The 22205-nt window shown below is 39.8% G+C and overlaps 1 protein-coding gene across 42 annotated transcripts in view; it reads right to left on the bottom strand.

Annotated features, from left to right (window-relative positions):
• LOC143293050 (uncharacterized) overlaps nucleotides 1–22205 on the bottom strand; it is a 192214-nt gene that overhangs the window by 83836 nt on the left and 86173 nt on the right. For 38 of the 42 annotated variants that reach the window (XM_076603881.1, XM_076603898.1, XM_076603899.1 and 35 more), the window contains 5 exons: nucleotides 16960–17184; nucleotides 12670–12824; nucleotides 9917–10128; nucleotides 4984–5188; nucleotides 1918–1941 (listed from right to left, as the gene is read on the bottom strand). In XM_076603881.1, coding sequence (XP_076459996.1) covers nucleotides 1918–1941; nucleotides 4984–5188; nucleotides 9917–10128; nucleotides 12670–12824; nucleotides 16960–17184 — 821 coding nt within the window. Of the gene's footprint in view, nucleotides 1–1917; nucleotides 1942–3625; nucleotides 3641–4983; nucleotides 5189–9916; nucleotides 10129–12669; nucleotides 12825–16959; nucleotides 17185–22205 lie in introns of all 42 variants that reach the window. The other 4 variants (XM_076603886.1, XM_076603923.1, XM_076603890.1 and 1 more) reach the window with 2 other exon arrangements.

The following is a 22205-nucleotide window of genomic DNA, read 5'->3' as shown; positions in this document are numbered from 1 at the left end:
CAAAAATCATTTGTCACAAGTTTTCCATCAAAGACTGGTATAAAGTGGTATTCTAGAAGCATCATCACAACCGATATGCACACACATACAGCATTTGAAGCGTAACAATATTTCAAGCCACTTCCAAGTCAAAAGTAACATACTATATATAGAAACAACATTCATGACATATATAAACTTCCTATGTAAGCAAAATGTAATCCATGCATGCTATGATTCTTAACACTGATTTGCACAACACAGAAACAAACTGCTGCAATATCATATTATATTAAACAAAATTTCAAAAATGTATGTTTTTTCAAGCAAGAAAAACATTTTGAACTGAATCAAATTTATTCTAACTAAATGAGATCACACCAAGAAAATGTAGCCAAAGAGAAGACACGACACAAATCCTACACAGACATGCAAAAGATGGTTTCATTACCAGGAACTGTTAGTGAAATAAGTGTCAAGAAACCCAAACCATTGACAGAGAAAAAAGTAAAGATGGCAAAGCTTTGTTTGGTGTCTCTCTTCCTTTAACCCATATCCAGCTCATGTCTATGAAGACAATTACATACTGCATTTTCAGGGAGGAAAGGACAACCATGACCAATGTGGTTTTGCGAGTATGGAGAAAAATGACAAATTTCCTCAGACAACACAGCGCCTGTTACAAACCAGTAAACCATGATTATCAGCGCAGTTAAATGAGATAAAAATAAAATAAAATAAAAAAAAAACAACAACAAAAAACTACTGTGCAGAAATGTCAATGTCAAAAGAGCTGACAAACTTATACTAATACTGCTCTGAAGTAAAATTCCCTGGTAAAAATAGAATTATTTCAGAATAAAATCATATAACTGAATTTTCTTTAATGTACTGGAATCTCACCATTGTGATCTAAACAGAAATGCAAACCACCATGGGATATAATGTGAGAATATGTATTTTTTCATTAAAATTAAAATACCCCTATAAAAAGTATTCTTTTGGCTTAAAATGTTTTCTGGATCTGGATCTTCTGTGGACAAAGATGAATGTTTCGTGTGGGCAAATATGAATTTAAAAAAAACCTGAACAGATAATACGCAACAACATCATTAAAATAAGCTCTGAACTAATAAAGAGTCAAATCCAGTTTTGAGAGCAAATGTGAAGATAAAAATAGATCTGAAAATGGTGCTATACACGGAATCGGAAAAATCCACACAAAAGCCACATTAATTTATAAGCTGCAAGGGGCTTAGAGGAGGAAAAAAGATGTCACTGAAGTTCAGATTTGACAGTATGTTTTAAATCTTAAGTAATTATTTCTCATCATGTGTTCTTTCCTCAACCTTTGCATGACCAGAAACAAAGGCACAATCCATTTTCATTTTTAATGTCTAATCAAAAAAATATCATCTAGCAGTTGGCTGGTTGGAGGGATATTTGCTCTTTCTCTTCAATTCAATCCATTATGCAGTCAAGAATTCATCAAAAATAATCTCTTTCTCTCTATCTCACACACATGCGCACACACATTTATGCACGCACACACACACTTGCACCTGACACTTGCACCTGTATACACACACACACACAGAGTGCACCCACAGTGTGCATAAAAGTACACACAGGTGGGTGTGCATGCATAAGAAACAAAGAAGAAGAGTCAACATGTACAAGATTAACAAAGACAACAAAGAGAGATGATCAGATGCATTTCACAAAGTTAAAGAGAAGACATTCTTAAAAACATGAAAGAAAAGAAAAAGAGAAGAAGAAAAAAAAAGCTGCTGCAGCTGATTTATAAATATATACAAGAAAAAAGAAGGCACACAGGCAATCTAAAAAGGATGAAAACAGAGCTAGCACAGAGACAAAAAAGAAGAATAAAAAAGACAATTAAAAAAAAAAGACCAAGCAAACGAGGCAGAAAGTTACCTCGGTTACTAGAGTAGTTGTTGCCTAGTAGTAGTAGTAGTAGTAGCAGTAGCCGCGTCAAAGAGAGCACAAAGAGAGTGGTGGGGATTAGAGCAATGGACATGGCCACAGCACACCATCACAAAACAACTCCAGCCTGCATGAGGGCTGGTGCTGCAAACGCTGCTACCATCACTCTCTGACTCTCAATTCCATTCACTCCAACCTCACTCAGTAACGTCAGTAAAAACGACAATTCCATTCACTCCAACCTCACTCAGTAACGTCAGTAAAAACGTCAATTCCATTCACTCCAACCTCACTCAGTAACGTCAGTAAAAACGTCAATTCCATTCCACTCCAGTATAATCAGTACAACTTCATTCACTCCAACCTCACTCAGTAACGTCAGTAAAAACGTCAATTCCATTCACTCCAACCTCACTCAGTAACGTCAGTAAAAACGACAATTCCATTCACTCCAACCTCACTCAGTAACGTCAGTAAAAACGACAAGCAGACAGACAGAATCTTGGATACAAATGCCACAGCCTTCTAACTCTAAAACTGCAGTCTGTGAGAATCCTGGATACATGTGTATGTATGCCACAGCCATCAATATCTGCAAATGCTGAACAGATCAGTCCTACTATACATCGTCTAAGCCTGGTAACAAGCAATGGCCTGTAAAAGGATGCAGGATACAGCAAACTAAGGATTCTGTTTCCCTTCCTCCTGCACCCCATGATCTCCCCACTGAAAATAAACACTGATATATATCTGTGTGTGTGTGTGTGTGTGTGGGTGCGTGCGTGTGTGCGTGCGTGCATGTGTGCGTGCATGCATGTGTGTGTGAGTGAAGCATACTTGACAACCATCAACTTTTCTTCTCAATGTCTTAACCATGCCCTTGTAGTGAATCAGCAAAGAATGCGATGCTCTAAAACATCACGTCAACAGCTAAACAATGCATGTGTCAAGTCCAGATCAGGAAGAAATATGCCTGTACTGCTTAGCTCCACTAACAAGCTGAAAGTCAGTTGTTTATATGACAGAAGAGCACATGGTTCATCAACAAAGTTACAACATGATTGTTTCCAAACAGGTTCTCTGTAGGGTGCTTTTCTTTTTCTTTCGGGTCCCCCCCCCCCCCTCTTTTTTTTAGGCAAATTTAATTGATGTATTCATGCTGGTTTTCAGTATTTCACATCAGTTATGCTGATCTGTACCACTGTAGCTTCCAAGCTGGCGCAGTGTAAAGAACATTGTTAAAATGCTCAAACACTGGGTGATCTACACTGCAACCCACCACCATCAAGTTTTCAGTGAAATATGTAGCATGCTGCTTTCACCTCATGCTTTTCTCTCTCTTCCACTCAGCCTCTCTTTCTGCCTTTCTTGTTCTTCTTCACTCTGCACTGCTCTTCTTTCTTTCCCCTCTTTCATGTCTCATGTCAAAAATGTTTTCATCACTGACTTTTAGTGTCTGACCATATTCTCTAGTGAAATGTTAGTGTATACTTTTTTTTTTTTTAATCTATGACTCAGCAGTATATACAAGCCAGAATTACAGCCATAATTAAAATGATACCTTGGTTCAGTTCAGATCATTTCACAAGAAAAGCTCTCTCTAAAACTGAGTGAGTTGCAGAAGCATGAAAATACTTCAAAGTAATTTCTATTGGGCAACTCCCTGGGAAAGCAACAGAACTTATAACTGATTACTCACTCTTGTTTTTCTCATCTGTTCATAAGTTTAATAATGATAATAATAGTAATGATAATCATCATAATAATAACAAAACCATGTTGTTAATAACATACATTAAATCCTAACAAATACATTTAACTCTCCTCAATATTTCAAAGAAACAATCCTGGCATATATCCTGTCAGTAACAATTACTGTATTTAAAAAAATCTAACCAACATACTGAACATGACAAAATTTAACCAACATATTGACCGTGACAAAACATATCTGACACACTGAACATGACAAAATTTAACCAACATATTGAACGTGACAAAACATATCTGACACACTGAACATGACGAAATCTAACCAACAAATTGAACATGACAAACAGAAGTACAGTCTGGTGCAACACATCATTTTCTATTTTGCTCAAAGAAATGTGACAAATGAAAAAACTGCAAACAATCCTAACACTATGAACAAGAAGCCAATAAAACCAAAACATCATTATTATTGTATTATTATATATATGCTTTTTCATAAAGATAACAACTTTTGAAGAAGGTGCTATAACATACATATGTCTTCTTCATGAGAGGAACAACTTCTAAAGAAGGTGCTGTAACTCTCTTGAAAAAAGATTAATGAAAGGGATTTTTAAATATGATTTGAAACACAACCAATATGCTTTTATTGAAAAAGGTATTGTCAAGCACAGCTTATGTGCTTTTATTGATATAGCTGTGTCAAACACAGTGTGCTTTAATCAAATAGTCATGTCAAATACAGCCGGGTGCTTTAGATAAATAGCTATAATGTCAAACAGTTGAATGCTATCCTGTTCCTTAATGTAACGATATTGAGCAGAGGTCAGGATCAACATAAGTGATCATTTTATAAAGATAAACAAATCAAGATAATGCTGGTGAAGACATACTGAAACCAGTCCAGCAGTTTAAAAACAACATTATCATTTCTATCATGTGACAGAACCACAAATACTGAACAGTTCCTTCAATACTGCAACACTGAACCAAGGTTAAAGAAGTAAAAAAGACCACTTGTTTTCGAAAGATATTCAAAGAATGTATACACTAGTTATTCATAGATTTTTACCATCTTTTCAATAAGAGTGGTACTAGATGACATATATGTATATACCTGCCCAAGGCGTACAGAGATGCCTCCAATGATCTGGAAGTCATCACCCATTCTCAGATGGACAGAAGGACACACAAGCACACACTGTCATAAATCCCTCCCCCCACCCACCTCTTTGAAAATGGGGAGGGGAAAATAAACCACACACACACACACACAAAACACCAAATGGTGCACACAAGCATGGAGAGACAGGAGCCAGAACAGGGGAAGGGGGGACCACCCACCTGCCAGGCTGTAGATGAGACGCAGGGTGGGGCGGTCGGCCCCATACTGGTTGATCATGCCTTTCTGGGCCGCTTTGGGCACGGGGATGGTGAGGGTGATGGGTTTGTGAAACTTGCGACGCCGCGGCTCCACCGTCACGATGGGGCTGACCGCTACCCGGTTACCCAGGAGCTTAGCAACAAGCTCTGGAGCAACAGGCTGGGCCTAGCGACAGGAGACACAAGGACACAACATTGGGTCACCCACATGTGTTCGCAGGCCACACATGGCACGACTGGATGCAGCCAGGCAAGTGGATGAGACGGCCGATTTTTGTTGTTGCTTGTTTTTTTGTTGTTTTTGCCACACAGTCACAGATGGAGCATGATGCACACAGCGACCAAAAAAAAAAAAAAAAAAAAAAAGAAAAAAAAGAAAAGAAAGAAAAGCAAACAATGTCTACAGTCTCAGCACTGATGAGAAACTTCTCCGTGTGTATATATATATATATATCTTGTCACTCCTCAAAGCATGCTACACTCACGAAACAACAGGGAAAAAAATTCACGCATGTCCACAACAAGAACTGGAAAACCAAAAACCAAAAACAAAACAAAACACAAAAACACAGCACAGTCTATTGGCTACGACACGAAGCGCAGTCAAGAGAGGTGGCTGGTCTTCTGAACGACAGTCAAAAGTCCAAGTCATCAAATTCTACTGGCCTTGCAATCCTAGCCCTCCTTGCAGGCTATAAATAAAACAAACAAAATAGAAGCAACGTTACTGCAACACCCATGTAGCTACATTCCTCTTTACCCACCTTCCCCTCCCCCACTTTCTCATCAACAGCATGTCCCTCTTCAAGTCTTCAGTCTAGAGTCGGTTATATACTTGTGTACACTTCTTTTCTTTCCTGCGGTCATATAAGAACCACTGAGCAAATAAAATAACAAAAGCAGGATGAAGAACACCCAAGACTGTTGATAAATGTGTGTGTGGTTAATGCTGTAAAAAAAATAAACAAGGAACTATATGATGGAACATTCACTGAAGGCTAAAATGTATTCCAACTAAAAATTCAATTAAAAATGAAATAAACAAAACTACAGGGTTGTAAACAGATTGTGGATCCAAAAGAAAGCCACAACAAGAGGTTTGGAAGCTGAAGGATGAAAGGATGTAACATATGACAAATGAAATACTGGGTTTGCACATGATGAGTGCACACAATGTGTTTAATACTTTTTGTTAAAATATAGTACAGACCCACCCTCAAATTATATAATGTGGTTTTTTCTTCTTTTTCTTTCTTTTACTGGGTTACAATTAGGAATGGTAATATATCTATCAATACCATTGTTTTGTTTGTGTTAATCTGGTTTAACCCCCACAATGTTGCTAACAATCATGTTCACCCATGAGGTACTTTATCTTGTTAAGTTGGGAAAAACAGGTCACTTCAGACAGATATAAAAAGTCACTTTCCATGTGGGATGATATTACAGCATTAACTGAACCAGTTTCACTTCTCAACACTTCTGCATCTGAAGTTTTTGCTCTTCTGATCCAAGTTCACTAATTAGCGTTAAGCAGTCAAGGGAATAATATTCATAAAATGACAAAAAATATTCGAAATGAGCTTAACTTACAAGATGAATAACACTGTTCTTCTTTGTTAATGTAGCTCAAACAACACCTGGTCCATTTCTTTTCAAGTCAAAACATGACAAGATACATCATTATTGTTACACTACCATGATGATGGAATGCATGTGACATCAAAGACATGCACAGCATGACACAGGGAGAGGATGTAAACAGTGTATATATGCAGGAAAAATCACAAGATGTGTGTATTCTGGCTGAATGAACCACACCAATATCAGAATACCAAAGTGTTCAGAAGGTGCTAGATAAATCATCACATCCGAACAAAATGTTGGCACATCAATGATTCATCAGATGATAATAGGCAACATGCTATCAGGAATACAGATGAACACTCAGGGTATTCATAAAAAAATCGAGGACACCACTTCTGTCTAGTAGTAGAGTAGCCAATCACTTGTATTTTTTCATTTCTAAAATTCTACTGCTGAAAAAATATCAAGTAACAGAACAGTACTGTTCATCTCTGAACACAGGATGATTCATCTCATTTGACAAACACCACATGACAGTACTGATACACAAGGAAAAGCTACAACTAAGGACATTCTCTGAGTACTCTGTCACAACAGTCAAAAGTAACAGTGAATGTTCTGAGACCTAAACAGCATGCTAGTCTATTCCTTCTGAGGCAGACAAGGATCTCATGAGACAATGATTTGGGAAACATGACTACACGATACCTGATAGCACTGCATTAACTAAAAGGAATAGCACTGTATTAACAAAAAGGAATATTGCTGTACTAACTAAAAGGTAGTACACTGTATTAACTAAAAGGAATAGCAGTGAATTAACTGATAGGCCTGGGACAACTGAACTGTTGAACACATAAACCAAACCTCATGGCTAGACCATTCACAGTACACTGTAAGTGATACTGTAGTCTGTGGCTTCAACCCTAAGAACCGTAGTTTCAGGATTTCTGTTTCGATTAAAAAAAAAAAAAAAAAAAAAAAGAAGATATATATATATATATATATATAAATCCTGCTAACAACACTTCCCCCTCTATCAGAGTTTCACCTGACAACAGATAAACTGATTTATCATGCTGTATACACACTTTGATCTTCATTGCATCCTGTAGGATTCCCAAGGATATTTAATTATTCAGTATTTGGCACAATCAGTTTTCTCCTATTTATTTTCTTCCTTACTCTCCTTTCATCACCCTTCCCTGGCAGGTGTACGATTTCACTGGACTGATGTTTCCAGTAGTGTCTCTCTGTCTAATAATGTGGGGGTCTGGTTTCTGCTGATGCTGATACATCTGACCATCCTCTTTCAGGTGATCAAACAAGTCTCCCCACTGCAGAATTCAGTGGCTCCCCAGTTACTGTCTTTACAGGCTTCAGTTGTACGTTTGTTTTCACTGACCTACTCAACGCCATCCCTGCCACCCTATGACACCAACTATCCTTATCTTTTATACAGCATTAAAAACATCCATGTTCAAAATTTCAGCTGAACAGTTTAAATTGTTTCCATTCCCAACTTTTGTAAAACTCTCTCTATATATAAGACAAGAATTATTTGACAATTTTCTTTTTAGGGTAGGCTAATTCATTTACAGTCTTGTCAAAAAAGTGAATGTAAAACACTTTTATCATGACAACAGTAAAGGAACTATCAAAAAACAAGGCTGACTGAGAGGCAAGCCTTAAAAACAAAACTCTGAGACAGAAAAAATCTTCAAAACAAATTTAATTCTATCACCTCTCCACCTCCAAATTGTTTCAGTGGCTTGAATACATTTATGTCTTTTTTAATTTCATGCTTCATGACTGTTCAATACATGAAAACTACATCTTAAAAATTTGGCTACAGACAGACAGAACACATTACGCACAAAAACCATATGCAAAAGATACAGCCATACAACACACACCAAGAGAGGTAAGGACTTCAACACTCCTATGTGCTAACAACTTAACAGACCACAGGATCTAAGGAATAGAAGAAATAAGACCTCATCTCTTTTTGGATCTACAAGCTTTTCCTGTTATCATAGTCTGTCATCCTGTGACCTTAACCTTTAACATTTGACCTTGAATTTCATGAAGGATCATGTTGTCAACATGGCCAGTCACTATGGTAAGTTTGATATAAACATTCCAATAAAAGACATGAGCTCTTTCTGTTTTGCCAAATAATGACCTTCACTTCTCACCTGTTTTCTCTTGTCAATAAAGAGGATGAGTGGAAAGGTCTTGTGCATACCCACCATCCTACCGAGTTTGGTTTCCATACTACACACACACACACGCACGGAGACACACACACACACACATATCTATACACAAACAAATTACGTGAAACAGTTATTACACTTATTCACATCCTTTCACATAGACTCATCATGTCTACACGAGTCAAAAATCCTGTGCAACAGGATTTTTAATCTTATTTATTATATACATACTTATTTCTATCTATTTATCTACCAATCTATTTTATCTATATCTTTTTTTTTTTATCCTCAATCTATTTTATCTATCATCTTTTTTTTAATCCTAAATGCCTGCCTAAGCAAGTTGGGTTTAGCAGATGCGGTGCAGCCTACATGGATTCGTCCGAATGCAGTGATGCCTCCTTGAGCAACCAAATAACTGAACTGAGCTGAGCTACAAACACCACAGACAGACCAGTTGTGTCTTTTTGTTTTGTATCAGTCTATTTGTATAAACAGACATTACGACAAAACTGATTATTGGTAACCCGGGCATTGTTTTATATATCAGTCTATTTGTATAAACAGACATTACGACAAAACTGATTATTGGTAACCCAGGCATTGTTTTATATATCAGTCTATTTGTATAAACAGACATTACGACAAAACTGATTATTGGTAACCCGGGCATTGTTTTATGTATCAGTCTATTTGTATAAACAGACATTACGACAAAACTGATTATTGGTAACCCAGGCATTGTTTTATGTATCAGTCTATTTGTATAAACAGACATTACGACAAAACTGATTATTGGTAACCCGGGCATTGTTTTATATATCAGTCTATTTGTATAAACAGACATTACGACAAAACTGATTATTGGTAACCCGGGCATTGTTTTATATATCAGTCTATTTGTATAAACAGACATTACGACAAAACTGATTACTGTTAACACGGGCAATTTAAGAACCTGTATATTGTTGACGCTACTGAATGGACGGCATTACACAGATTGCAGCTCAACATTGAGTCTGTTATTCTATTGTAAGAAATAACGGCGACTCAACACCAGTGACAACACACAACACAGTATGGCTGACCTGCAGGCCGACTTTGATGGGCTTGGTGAGGGTGCCTTCTGGCAGGACTGCCTGCACCTGGGGCACCACAGTGGAGGAGAGCACGCCCCCCTCATAACCAATCACCGCCGCCTCCTGCTTCACCCGCGTCACCAGGGCAAAGTACTGCGGGAAGTCCGTTGTCAGGATCCGCGTGATGCGCCGCTCATGCAGTGTCTCCTCTGGCTCCAGGTCTGTTTTCAGGGGTGGAGATGAGACTTTGGTGAAAATGGTGAGTGTTTGTGATAATAATTTTTTTTCCTAAAATTACGTTTAATGTAACATTCTCCTCTATAGGCATGGACAGGGGAGGTAACCTATCAGTGGTAGGTAACTCGCTGCACATACTTTTTCCCCCTTCTCTGGGGTTGTAGTTTGCACAGGACAGGGAATCAGACCCTGCCAGAGTCTGCACCAGTGGGTCACAGTATGGTATGTGCAATTAAAATTGGTATTTATCTATGTCAACTACCCAACAATATTGTTATCTACTTGTATATTTTGGGCTCCTCCACGTATGCAGACACTTTTTTCATGTGAAAGGCAATCTCAGAATTGAGTTTGAAAATAATGAACCTTTCCAAGGAAGAAAAAAACATGCAAGAATAAAAAAAAAAAAAAAAGGGTGACATTGATAACATGGACATTCTTACAGTTTCAAGATGATGTCAAAGCATGCAGATTGATCCATACATGCTAAACCACATCAGCTGGCAAGAAATATAATTTTTAAAAAGGAAACAAATGCCTGGCCTTCACATTAACCCCAACACGCTGGTCAGGCACTGTTCTGACACACCAGTGACAAATCACTGTTTAACCCCTCTGCTGAACCTTGGTGAAATGGGATCAGCACAGCGTCAGTGTGAAGCGCTGTCACGACATTTTGTGTGCTTGTCAGTAGTATCAATTATGCTGAACAAATGTAATGCCATCCCAAGAGGAAGAAGTCCTAATACAGAGAGGTGACTGACATCCTGACCTGTAAGATTGGTCTGATCTAAGTGAGGTGACAGCCCTTCACTGACATCATGACCTGTAAGATTGGTGTGATCTCAGTGAGGTGACAGCCCTTCACTGACATCATGACCTGTAAGATTTGTCTGATCTCAGTGAGGTGACAGCCCTTCACTGACATCATAACCTGTAAGATTTGTCTGATCTCAGTGAGGTGACAGCCCTTCACTGACATCATAACCTGTAAGATTTGTCTGATCTCAGTGAGGTGACAGCCCTTCACTGACATCATAACCTGTAAGATTTGTCTGATCTCAGTGAGGTGACAGCCCTTCAATGACATCCTCATCCTGACCTGTAAGATTTGTCTGATCTCAGTGAGGTGACAGCCCTTCACTGACATCATAACCTGTAAGATCTGTCTGATCTCAGTGAGGTGACAGCCCTTCACTGACGAGCATACTTAATCAGCAGCAATCACAGGGCGAAATACTAGTGAAAATGACAGTGAAAAAAACCTGTTAAAATTATAATAATAATATTTTATTTTCATATAGCACTATAATTCAAGCATGAGCAAACTCTAAGCGCTTTACAATCCAGTACCTAAAGTGAAACAAGAAAGCACATAAAAAGTAGTAGAAACATAAAAAATAATCATTAATATCATAAAAACACAATGCACAAAACCCACAAAGTAAAATACCATCAATACTACAACTGTTACACTCCAACACACACACAAAAACACACACACACATATACACATGATCAAAAGGCTGAGATAATAGCAATTTTCACTTCAAATACATGCACGTAAAGAGGAGCATAATTGAAATAAATTATGACTGTAATGTGAAGAAATTCTTACATGACAGTGATAAGATTCAAGATTCAAACGCTTTATCCTCCTTTAAAAAAAACCCAATCATTCATTTTTTTTTCTCCTAAGAAGCAGTCATTCAATGTGTCTCTCAGAAAGTTGACTGCAATGAAGAATGTAGTACAATGTATAACACTCTACTCAGTCAAAAAATACAAATTAGTTTTAAAATACAAATGATGATATTTTGTAATTTAATCATCTTTTTTTATCAACTGGGAAAAATTACCCTCAAAACACCCATCAAATAGGTACAATATTTCCATGCAACACATGCTTCTTTGATTGCAAAAGAACAAACTGAAGACAATCACAGCTTCACAAATTTCAGAATTTCAAAGGGTACACTCCAGAAAGAAATGCTACTTCACAGTGTAGCTTTTGGCAGCTGCAATTATCACCACTGTACGGTCATCTAATTTACATTAGTTAATATTCAAGGGAAGATTAGAACTTCATTGTTAGTGGGCTGCAGCTCCCCACATTCACTTGTTTGTACACGAGTGGGTTTTTAAGTGCATGACTGTTTTTACCCTGTGATGTAGGCAGCCATGCTCCATTTTCAGGGGTGTGAATGTTGGGTATGTTGTTTCCAACCCACCACCAAACTGACATGGATTCAGGATCTTTAATGTGCGCATTTGATTTTCTGCTTGCATATGCGCACAAATGGGGTTCAGCCACAAGCAGGTCTGCACGTATGTTGACCTGGGAGATCAGAAAAATCTCCACACTTTACCCATCAGGCCCCGTTTCCGAGATTCGAATCTGGGACCCTCAGATTGAAAGTCCAACGCTTTAAGCACTCAACTATTGCACCCATCGAAGAACAGAACAGTCCCCTCAGAGAATGCAGCACTGATGGAGCGCGCCCCCCTTTCCCCACTACACTGACCTTCCAGGGAGCCACCCAGTGCCTCTGACACAGCTTCCTCTGTGGCGGCCAGCGGGTGTTCGTACCACGACTCCCCATTGTCACTGCGCATCACCACCACCTCCCGCTCCTTGCCCCGCAGTGAGGCGTAGTGAGGGATCTCCATGATGATTGGTCTGCAGATACACACACCCATACACACAGGTAAATTTACTGGTTGACTAGTTACTTTGCTTTTTGTTTATATATATATATATATATATATATATATATATATATATATATATATATTTTTTTTTTTGTATTTGTATTTCTTTTTATCACAACAGATTTCTCTATGTGAAATTCGAGCTGCTCTCCCCAGGGAGAGCGCGTCGCTACATTACAGCGCCACCCATTTTTAAAATATTTTTTCCTGCATGCAGTTTCATTTGTTTTTCCTATCGAAGTGGATTTTTCTATAGAATTTTGCCAGGAACAACCCTTTTGTTGCCGTGGGTTCTTTTACGTGCGCTAAGCGCATGCTGCACACGGGACCTCGGTTTATCATCTCATCCGAATGACAAGCGTCCAGACCACCACTCAAGGTCTAGTGGAGGGGAAGAAAATATCAGTGGCTGAACCGTGATTCGAACCAGCGCGCTTAGATTCTCTCGCTTCCTAGGCGGACGCGTTACCTCTATGCCATCACTCCACTTATATCTATACATATCTTTTTTTTCTTTTTAAATGGCAATTGAGGAGAGGAGTAACAAGGAAACTAGTGACGATTTAAGGGAAGGCTGGGGTGGGAAAGTGATGGATTTTCGTCCAATATCACAATTGCGGATACACATAAAACAAAAGAACGAACAAACATATACACAGAGAGAGAGAGATAGGTAGGTAGGTAGATACAAGCAGACTAACAAATAGACAGATACAGAATATATCTAAAGGCTACAGATCCCATTTCCTTCCATGGCCATCAGGGCAGTGACTTCACATCCTGTGTCTAGGGCTTGGCATGGGAAGAAGGAGCACAACTGCTTCCATTATTTTAACCTTCACCAGCTGCATGAGGCATACACTGATGCCCAGTCTGAAATCCCTGAATGGGGATTTATACATTGATGCCCAGTCTGAAATCCCTGAATGGGGATTTATACATTTATGCCCAATGGGGATTTATACATTGATGCCCGGTCTGAAATCCCTGAATGGGGACTTATACATTGATGCCCAGTCTGAAATCCCTGAATGGGGATTTATACATTTATGCCCAATGGGGATTTATACACTGATGCCCGGTCTGAAATCCCTGAATGGGGATTTATACATTGATGCCCAGTCTGAAATCCCTGAATGGGGATTTATACATTGATGCCCAGTCTGAAATCCCTGAATGGGGATTTATACACTGATGCCTGGTCTGAAATCCCTGAATGGGGATTTATACACTGATGCCCGGTCTGAAATCCCTGAATGGGGATTTATACACTGATGACTGATCTGAAATCCCTGAATGGGGATTTACACATTGATGCCCAGTCTGAAATCCCTGAATGGGGATTAATACATTGATGACTGATCTGAAATCAGCGAATAGGGATTTACACATTGATGACTGGTCTGAAAACAGGTAAAGGGTATTTACACATTGCTGAATAGTATAATGATGATTAATCTGAAATAAGGAAAATATATGTACATTAATTATTATTCTGAAATCAGGGAAAGGGGATATACACTTTTGACTGATCTGAAATAACAGAAGGGGATATACACTTTTGACTGATCTGAAATAACTGAAGGTGATATACACTTTTGACTGATCTGAAATAATTGAAAGGGGCTTACACATTGATGACTGCTCTGAAATCAGGAACGGGATTTATCTATTCTTAAATAAAAGAACACAAGAAAAAGAAAGTGAATCTGACTCTGAATCATTATTCATGCAATACCTCCTCTCCCTCCCACACAAAGGCACAAACACCCACACACTTAGGTAAATACACACATTGACAGAAACAGCAATTCATAGACAGCAATAAAGAGTGAGACAGAGAAATTTTAAAGTTATATGCCTAGCAGGCTTTCACAGCTTACAAATAAACTTTTCAAGGCTACCGTTATCTCCATTTTCCAGGTAACACAACTGGCTCAGAAGTTAAACTGAGCACTGGCAGAATGAGAAGAGCAGCATCCTGTGATTCATCATGTGAAACAACTGTCTCACTGTTCCAGCCTGCTGCAGCTTATCAGTTATCTGCCACTCTGACCAGCCCCACAGAAACACAGGAATGAAACTGAAAGAGGTTTGGGACGTGTGTGTGTGTGTGTGTGTGTGTGTGTGTGTGTGTGTTCTGTTTGTGTGTGTGTGTGTGTGTGTGTGTGTGTGTTTGTGTTCTGTTTGTGTGTGTGTGTGTGTGTGTGTGTGTGAAGAAGTTCCAGAAAAATAAACAAAATATTGTTTCCCTGGTGACTTGCACAAACATAGGAAACATATGTATGTGCATGCACGCAAACACACACACATACACACACGCACACACACACATATATATATATATATATATATATATATATATATATGTATGCACACACACACACACACTCTCTCACACATACAACCATGCATACACACACTCACACACACACACACACACACACACTCCCCAAGTGCTCAGCCACAGAACAAGAACAGCCCCCTGTTTCCACCCTCTGACCCCCTCTCCGGGTGCTCTTCACAATCCTCAGGCCTCCACTTCACATCCTGCATAACTCTGACACTCCATCTTGCGCACTCCGTCCTGTGTTCTGCACCCTGTGCATTCCATCCTGTGCATTATGCCCCATGCACTAAGCTCTATGCATTCCACCAACTGCCACCACCAACACTACTGCTGCAATGTAGCTGTCAATCTGGCCAAAGGTCTTGGATTCCAAGCAGGTGTCAAAGCCTACAGACTGATCCATTTTCGCTGTTTTGAGAGAGAGAGAGAACTCAGAGACAAATTTTTTCCAAGGCCATAGACCTGGTTTGAGGAGGGAAGGGGTGGGAAGGAGGGAGAGACAGACGGAGAGAGAACACTGAACACTTTAATGTCAATAGCTTTACAGCCCTAATGACATGGGGGTTCATAATACAAATAACAACATGCATCAATAGTAATAATATTGATGAAAACCAAATCCAAAACGAAATCAATCAATCTGTGCAACTAAGTGCAGTTCGACCATCCATTCAAAGTAATGTGATGTAGAGAGAAATAAAAAACAAAAACATATATAAATGTATAACATAAATATTTTCCATATGAGAATGACAACACAGATTTCAATTTGGAGAGAGATAGAGAGAGAGAGAGACACACACACACACACACACACACACACACACACACAAACACACAGAGTGACAGAGAGAGAGAGACAAACACACACACACAAATTGCTCAAACTGGAAATTCAGTTTGTGAACACATGCATACACTCAACCTCAGAAAATCAAGAAGTCTTATGTACCACTCACAGCAGACACTTAGTTGCAGAACAGATACACACACTCACCCCAAAAATAGAATTCCAAGAACACACACACACACACACACACCCCTTCCCACACACCTACACCCACACATCCCAACACACACCAACCCATATACACACGCCTACTAACCCATATATCCCCACACACCCCACCCTAGCCACATGCACCTCAAACCACCCACCCGTCCCCACATTCACCCCAGGAACTGAGTGCCAACAGGCCCCATCTCCGGGATTTGAGCGGCCAGCCCCTCCCCCTCACACTCTCACCTACATCCACACGCATACACCTGCACCCACACCCACCAACCCACACCAACACCAACCCACCAACCACGCACATCAACACACTAACCCACCGACCACACCAACCCATTCACCCACACACACACCAACCCACCGACCACACACATCAACACACCCACACCCACCAACCCATTCACCCACACACACACCAACCCACCGACCACACCAACCCACCCACACCCACCCACTCATAGTCATTCGGATGAGACAATAAACCGAGGTCCCGTGTGCAGCATGCACTTAGCGCACGTAAAAGAACCCACGGCAACAAAAGGGTTGTTCCTGGCAAAATTCTGTAGAAAAATCCACTTCGACAGGAAAAACAAATAAAACTGCACGCAGGAAAAAATACAAAAAAATGGGTGGCGCTGTAGTGTAGCGACGCGCTCTCCCTGGGGACAGCAGCCCGAATTTCACACAGAGAAATCTGTTGTGACAAAAAGGAATACAAATACAAATACACACACTCACCCCAGGAACTGTGTACCAACTGGCCCCATCTCCAGGATTCGAGCAGCCAGCCCCTCCCCCTCACTGGTGGGCGGTGGCTTCATCAGCTTCTCCTTTTTGATGAGGCGGCAGGTGACCCGGGTGGGCATGCTGCACTTCTTGGGTGGAATCACCACCCGGATGCCGGAGTGCCGGCACCCCCGCATGGCCCCACCCCGTGCGTCCACCATGAAGCTGATCAGGAAGCTGGGCACACCAACAACAGCAAGGGGTCAGATTATTCTCTGAATTATCATAATCTACTGGCGTCCATTAAAAAAAAAAAATAATAATAAAAAAAAGCTCTCTTAAAGTGGTGGAATTTTTTTTTCTGTCATTTGAATGGCAGAGATTAGAAATACTACAACTATTACTATTCTGCTACTATTTTTTACTACTACTACTACTACTACTACTACTATCACTACTGCTGTTAATGATAATAACAAAATAATAATACTTCATAATAATAATAATAATCTAATAACAATACTACTATCACTGTGATGATGATGGTGATGTTGATTAGTAGTAGTAGTGGTAGTAGTAGCAGTAGCAGTAGTAACAATACTAATAACAGTAATTCAAGTAGACACTCTCACCCCCCAGGCAGGGAGCCACTTTCTTTTTTATAATTAGAATGGTCTTTTTTTTTTTTGGTCTTTTTTTTCTTCTTTTATCTGTTCAGCATTAACAGAGCTGTTACTTCTGCTGTGTAAACACGTCTGTCATAAAACTGATGATGGGGTGGGAAAAAAAAAACACACACGCTGAGCTGGATACTATGAGCAGCAGACTGCAAGCAAAAAAACAAAAAACAAAACAAAAACAAAGACAGAAAAACACACAAGGTCAAAGCTGAGCTTCCACAGCAAAGAAGCTACATCCTCTTTGATTTTAAAACCAGGCGTCCTGTTTGCAAACAATATAAACTCTTGACATAGAGTTGATAATAAAAAGATTTATAAACAAACATGGAATATGGTTGACTGTTTCGGTGTATGACTTTTGTCAGTGGAGTGTGTGCAGCACTGAGTTGCATTACTATATATTATGCACTACATAAACATGATTCATCAGTATACTTCTGCTTATTGTTATCAACAGCAGAAATGGTTGGGTGTGGACGGGAGGGGGAATGAGGGGAGGATGAGGTGCAGTCCACAAACGCCAATCAATGCCGCTGGCAGATTAACACCTTATGTCAAATCAAGAACCGATGCTGTAGACAGATCAGCACCAGCCACTAACATTGATGACTGATCAAATCAAGAACCGATGCAGTAGACAGATCAGCACCAGCTACTAACATTGATGACTGATCAAATCAAGTAACCAATGCTGTAGACAGATCAGCACCAGCCACTAACATTGATGACTGATCAAATCAAGTGAACCGATGCTGTAGACAGATCAGCACCAGCTACTAACATTGATGACTGATCAAATCAAGAACCCATGCTGTTGACAGATCAGCACCAGCCACTAACATTGATGACTGATCAAATCAAGAACCGATGCTGTAGACAGATCAGCACCAGCCACTAACATTGATGACTGATCAAATCAAGAACCGATGCTGTAGACAGATCAGCACGAGCCACTAACATTGATGACTGATCAAATCAAGAACCGATGCTGTAGACAGATCAGCACCAGCCACTAACATTGATGACTGATCAAATCAAGAACTGATGCTGTAGACAGATCAGCACCAGCCACTAACATTGATGACTGATCAAATCAAGAACCAATGCTGTAGACAGATCAGCACCAGCCACTAACATTGATGACTGATCAAATCAAGAACCAATGCTGTAGACAGATCAGCACCAGCCACTAACATTGATGACTGATCAAATCAAGAACTGATGCTGTAGACAGATCAGCACCAGCCACTAACATTGATGACTGATCAAATCAAGAACCAATGCTGTAGACAGGTCAGCACCAGCTACTAACATTGATGACTGATCAAATCAAGTAACCAGACAATCAGCTCAATGTGCCCACCATGATCCTTCAGGATTTATCCAGCTACAAGTTATAAAATAAGTCAGAAAAGTGAGGTATTTTTTAGAATCAGAAAATTTGTGCCATAGGAGTGGGGTTTTTTTTCTGTCTTTTCCACTTTTTCATTTGCAATGAGAAAGAGAGAGAGAGACAGACAGACAGACAGAGACAGACAGACAGAGAGTTAGAGAGACACAGAGAGAGAGAGAGAGAGACAGAGAGAGAGAGTCAACACGAAAAACATGAAAAAAGAAAGGTGGGTGGAGATTGACAGAGAAAGAGAGGTGGGTGGAGATAGAGAGAGTGTGTGAGAGAGAATGTGTGTGTGTGTCTAAGTTTACAATATGTATCTGTGTACATGTACACAAATATGGATGTATGTGAGTGTAGTGTACTGTCAGGAAACTCCACAATATTCGCCTATAAAAATGATCAATGTCAGCTGGCTGACACATTATCATAATGTGAAAATTACCCATGGTGTTAAACTAATGTGTAACAGCTGTGTGCTCCCTTCCCTTCACAGTTAGAAAAAGGCCTCTCTCATGGCTACAGTGCCATTTACACGCATGCGCATGTTGTGTGTGTGTGTGTGTGTGTGCACGCATGTGCATGTGTGTGTGCGTGTGTGTGTGCATGCGCATGTGCATGCATGCATGTGCGTGCCTGCATGTATCACGGTGTGTCTTTGTGCATGCATCTGCGTGCAAGTTTGTCTGCGCATGCTGTGTGGGGTAGATGCCTGACGTACACATAAACCCAATGCACTGATCAGGCATGGTGTAAGCTAAGGAAGTGCATTCATGGCAACAGCTACCCGATTTTTCACTATCTTGTAAATCCTGTTGCTTGTATCTTATGTTGGTCATCACCGACACTGTTAAATCGCTGGCCATTTCCTCTCAACAGGTCTCATCCATAAAATAAACAGTCGCAGATAGGAATAGAGAGAGAAAGATAGAGAAACAGAGATAATGAATGAATGGTTATTAACTCTCTCCATACGAACGGCGAAAGAGACGACGTTAACAGCGTTTCATCCCATTTACCATCATCAAAATATTACAAGCGGAAGGCTCTTACACTGAAGAGGTGAATGTTGACAAAGAATACTACAATTCTGACGACGGAAGCTAAAGGTTGGGTCATAGAGACACCCACTGGACATCCGAGGGGTCTGTGTAGAGGAGAAGAGAGGACTGGCCGTACTGAGTGAGTTAATACAGGCTACAGACCCTCATAGAAGGGGTTACTGTTTATAAGCGCTATTTAATTATCTAAATCAACAATTAAAACAAGAAATTTTATAGAAAAACCATGCAGCAGTGATTCTCTGTATCTCTCATCCTTACACAAAAGAAAGATGACGTTTAACATGAGGCTTTGCCCATAACATCAACAAGCTCAGTTTAAACAAACAAGGCTCTCTGTATCATAGGATGAATTAATGTAACTCATAAACAAGCTCAGTTTGAACAAACAAGGCTCTCTGTATTATAGGATGAATTAATTTAACTCATAGCATTAAGTCACAGAGAAGAACTCCAAATCATCTTCCTTTTGACATCCTACACAATGGACACTACAGATAACGGCTGTAATATTCAGGATACATACACTTAACCCTTACATTGTTACGTCACAGGGAACAAACAGTAAATCATCTTTGGCATCTTACACAATAGACACTTCAGATATCAGTCACTGCATGATTTATATCAGGAATGGTGGACGTTTGTGAATACATACACATTCAAGTCTGATATCAAAATCTTGTTACATATTTCAGCTGTCTGCCATTTTCCAAATGATTTAGATCACAGCACTACAAATCGTTCCAACCATATCAAATTTTTCACTTGTATTAATGTGAGCATTGTCATTCTACAATCTACCATCTTCGTTCATGGGCTGCAACTCCCATGTTCACTCGTATCTACCAAGTGGACATTTACACGTATGACCATTATTACCCCGCCATACTCCACATTCGGGGGTGTGCATGCTGGGTATGTTCTTGTTTCCGTAACCCACCGAACGCTGACATGGATCACAGGATCTTTAATGTGCGCATTTGAACTGCTTGCGTACACACACAAAAGGGGTTCAGGCACTAACAGATCTGCACATATGCTGACCTGGGAGATCGGAAAAATCTCTACCATCTACCCACCAGGCGCCGTTACAGAGATTCAAGCCCGGGAGCCTCAAATTGAAAGGCCAATGCTTTAACCACTCTGCTATTGCGCCTGTCATTTACCATCAAAAGTTGACAAAATGCCTTATAAATAAATCCATGTCCATTGCCAACACTGTGGTTTAACCGGACATTGTCTGAACCTATCTCTTAACAAATTGCAGACATTTGAAACCCAATTTTTCTTTTCATTCCCATCTTAAATTAAATCATTTTCCCTGCATTCTAAGGTAAACCAAATGCTTCTGTATGATTTCGGCTTCTATCAGCAATGAATCTGTAGCAAACTGCAGAGTTCACACACACAGGATATCTGTTCTTCTCAGCGTAAACGAAAGAAATAATTGGTCCCATAGCTACTCCTCTAAGATTTTTAATGCAAAACAAATGAATTGGTTTGCAGTGAACTGATGCTTTTTTATCACCCTGTAACTGAAACTCTGACCCATTCCATTCTTGTATCAACTCCAAAATCATCGAATAAACTACTGGCTTTCACAAACTGTACTAAGTTTTCTGCAGATATACTCTGTGGTTCATCATAGACTAAGTCAGCAAAGTGTATGTTTTATGTAGAACAGCCAAAAACAGGCCTAGTATCAGTGCTCCAGTGGAGAAATAAGTACATTAAACCTGTGTACAATACCATGCAGTCTCTATAACTGCATATCTGTGCTGTGCATAGACAGGTGGTGGGAAGGGGGGGGGGGAGTCAGAGGGTGGGAGTCTGTGTGTATGTGTAAGTGTGTGTATACTGGAGCACACCTGTGCATCAATTTACTTAGTGATAATTATGTTAACTGCTCTTTTCATTCATCACTTTTTTTTCATAATTTTAGTCAGGAAAGTGAAAGAGAGAGTGTGTGTATGTGCATGTACAAGTGTGTGTGTGTGTGTGTGTGTGTGTGTGTGTGTGTGTGTGTATGTGTGTGTGTGTGTGTGTGTGTGTGTGTGTGTGTGTGTGCAAGCATTTATGCATTTGAGGAAGCATGCATATGCATGTGCATGTGCATGTGGT

The sequence above is a fragment of the Babylonia areolata genome, chromosome 18 (genome assembly GCF_041734735.1).
Source record: "Babylonia areolata isolate BAREFJ2019XMU chromosome 18, ASM4173473v1, whole genome shotgun sequence".
NCBI classification, from domain to species: domain Eukaryota; kingdom Metazoa; phylum Mollusca; class Gastropoda; order Neogastropoda; family Buccinidae; genus Babylonia; species Babylonia areolata.
Note: the sequence above shows the minus strand (reverse complement) of the source record. Positions and strands in the feature narration are given on the sequence as shown.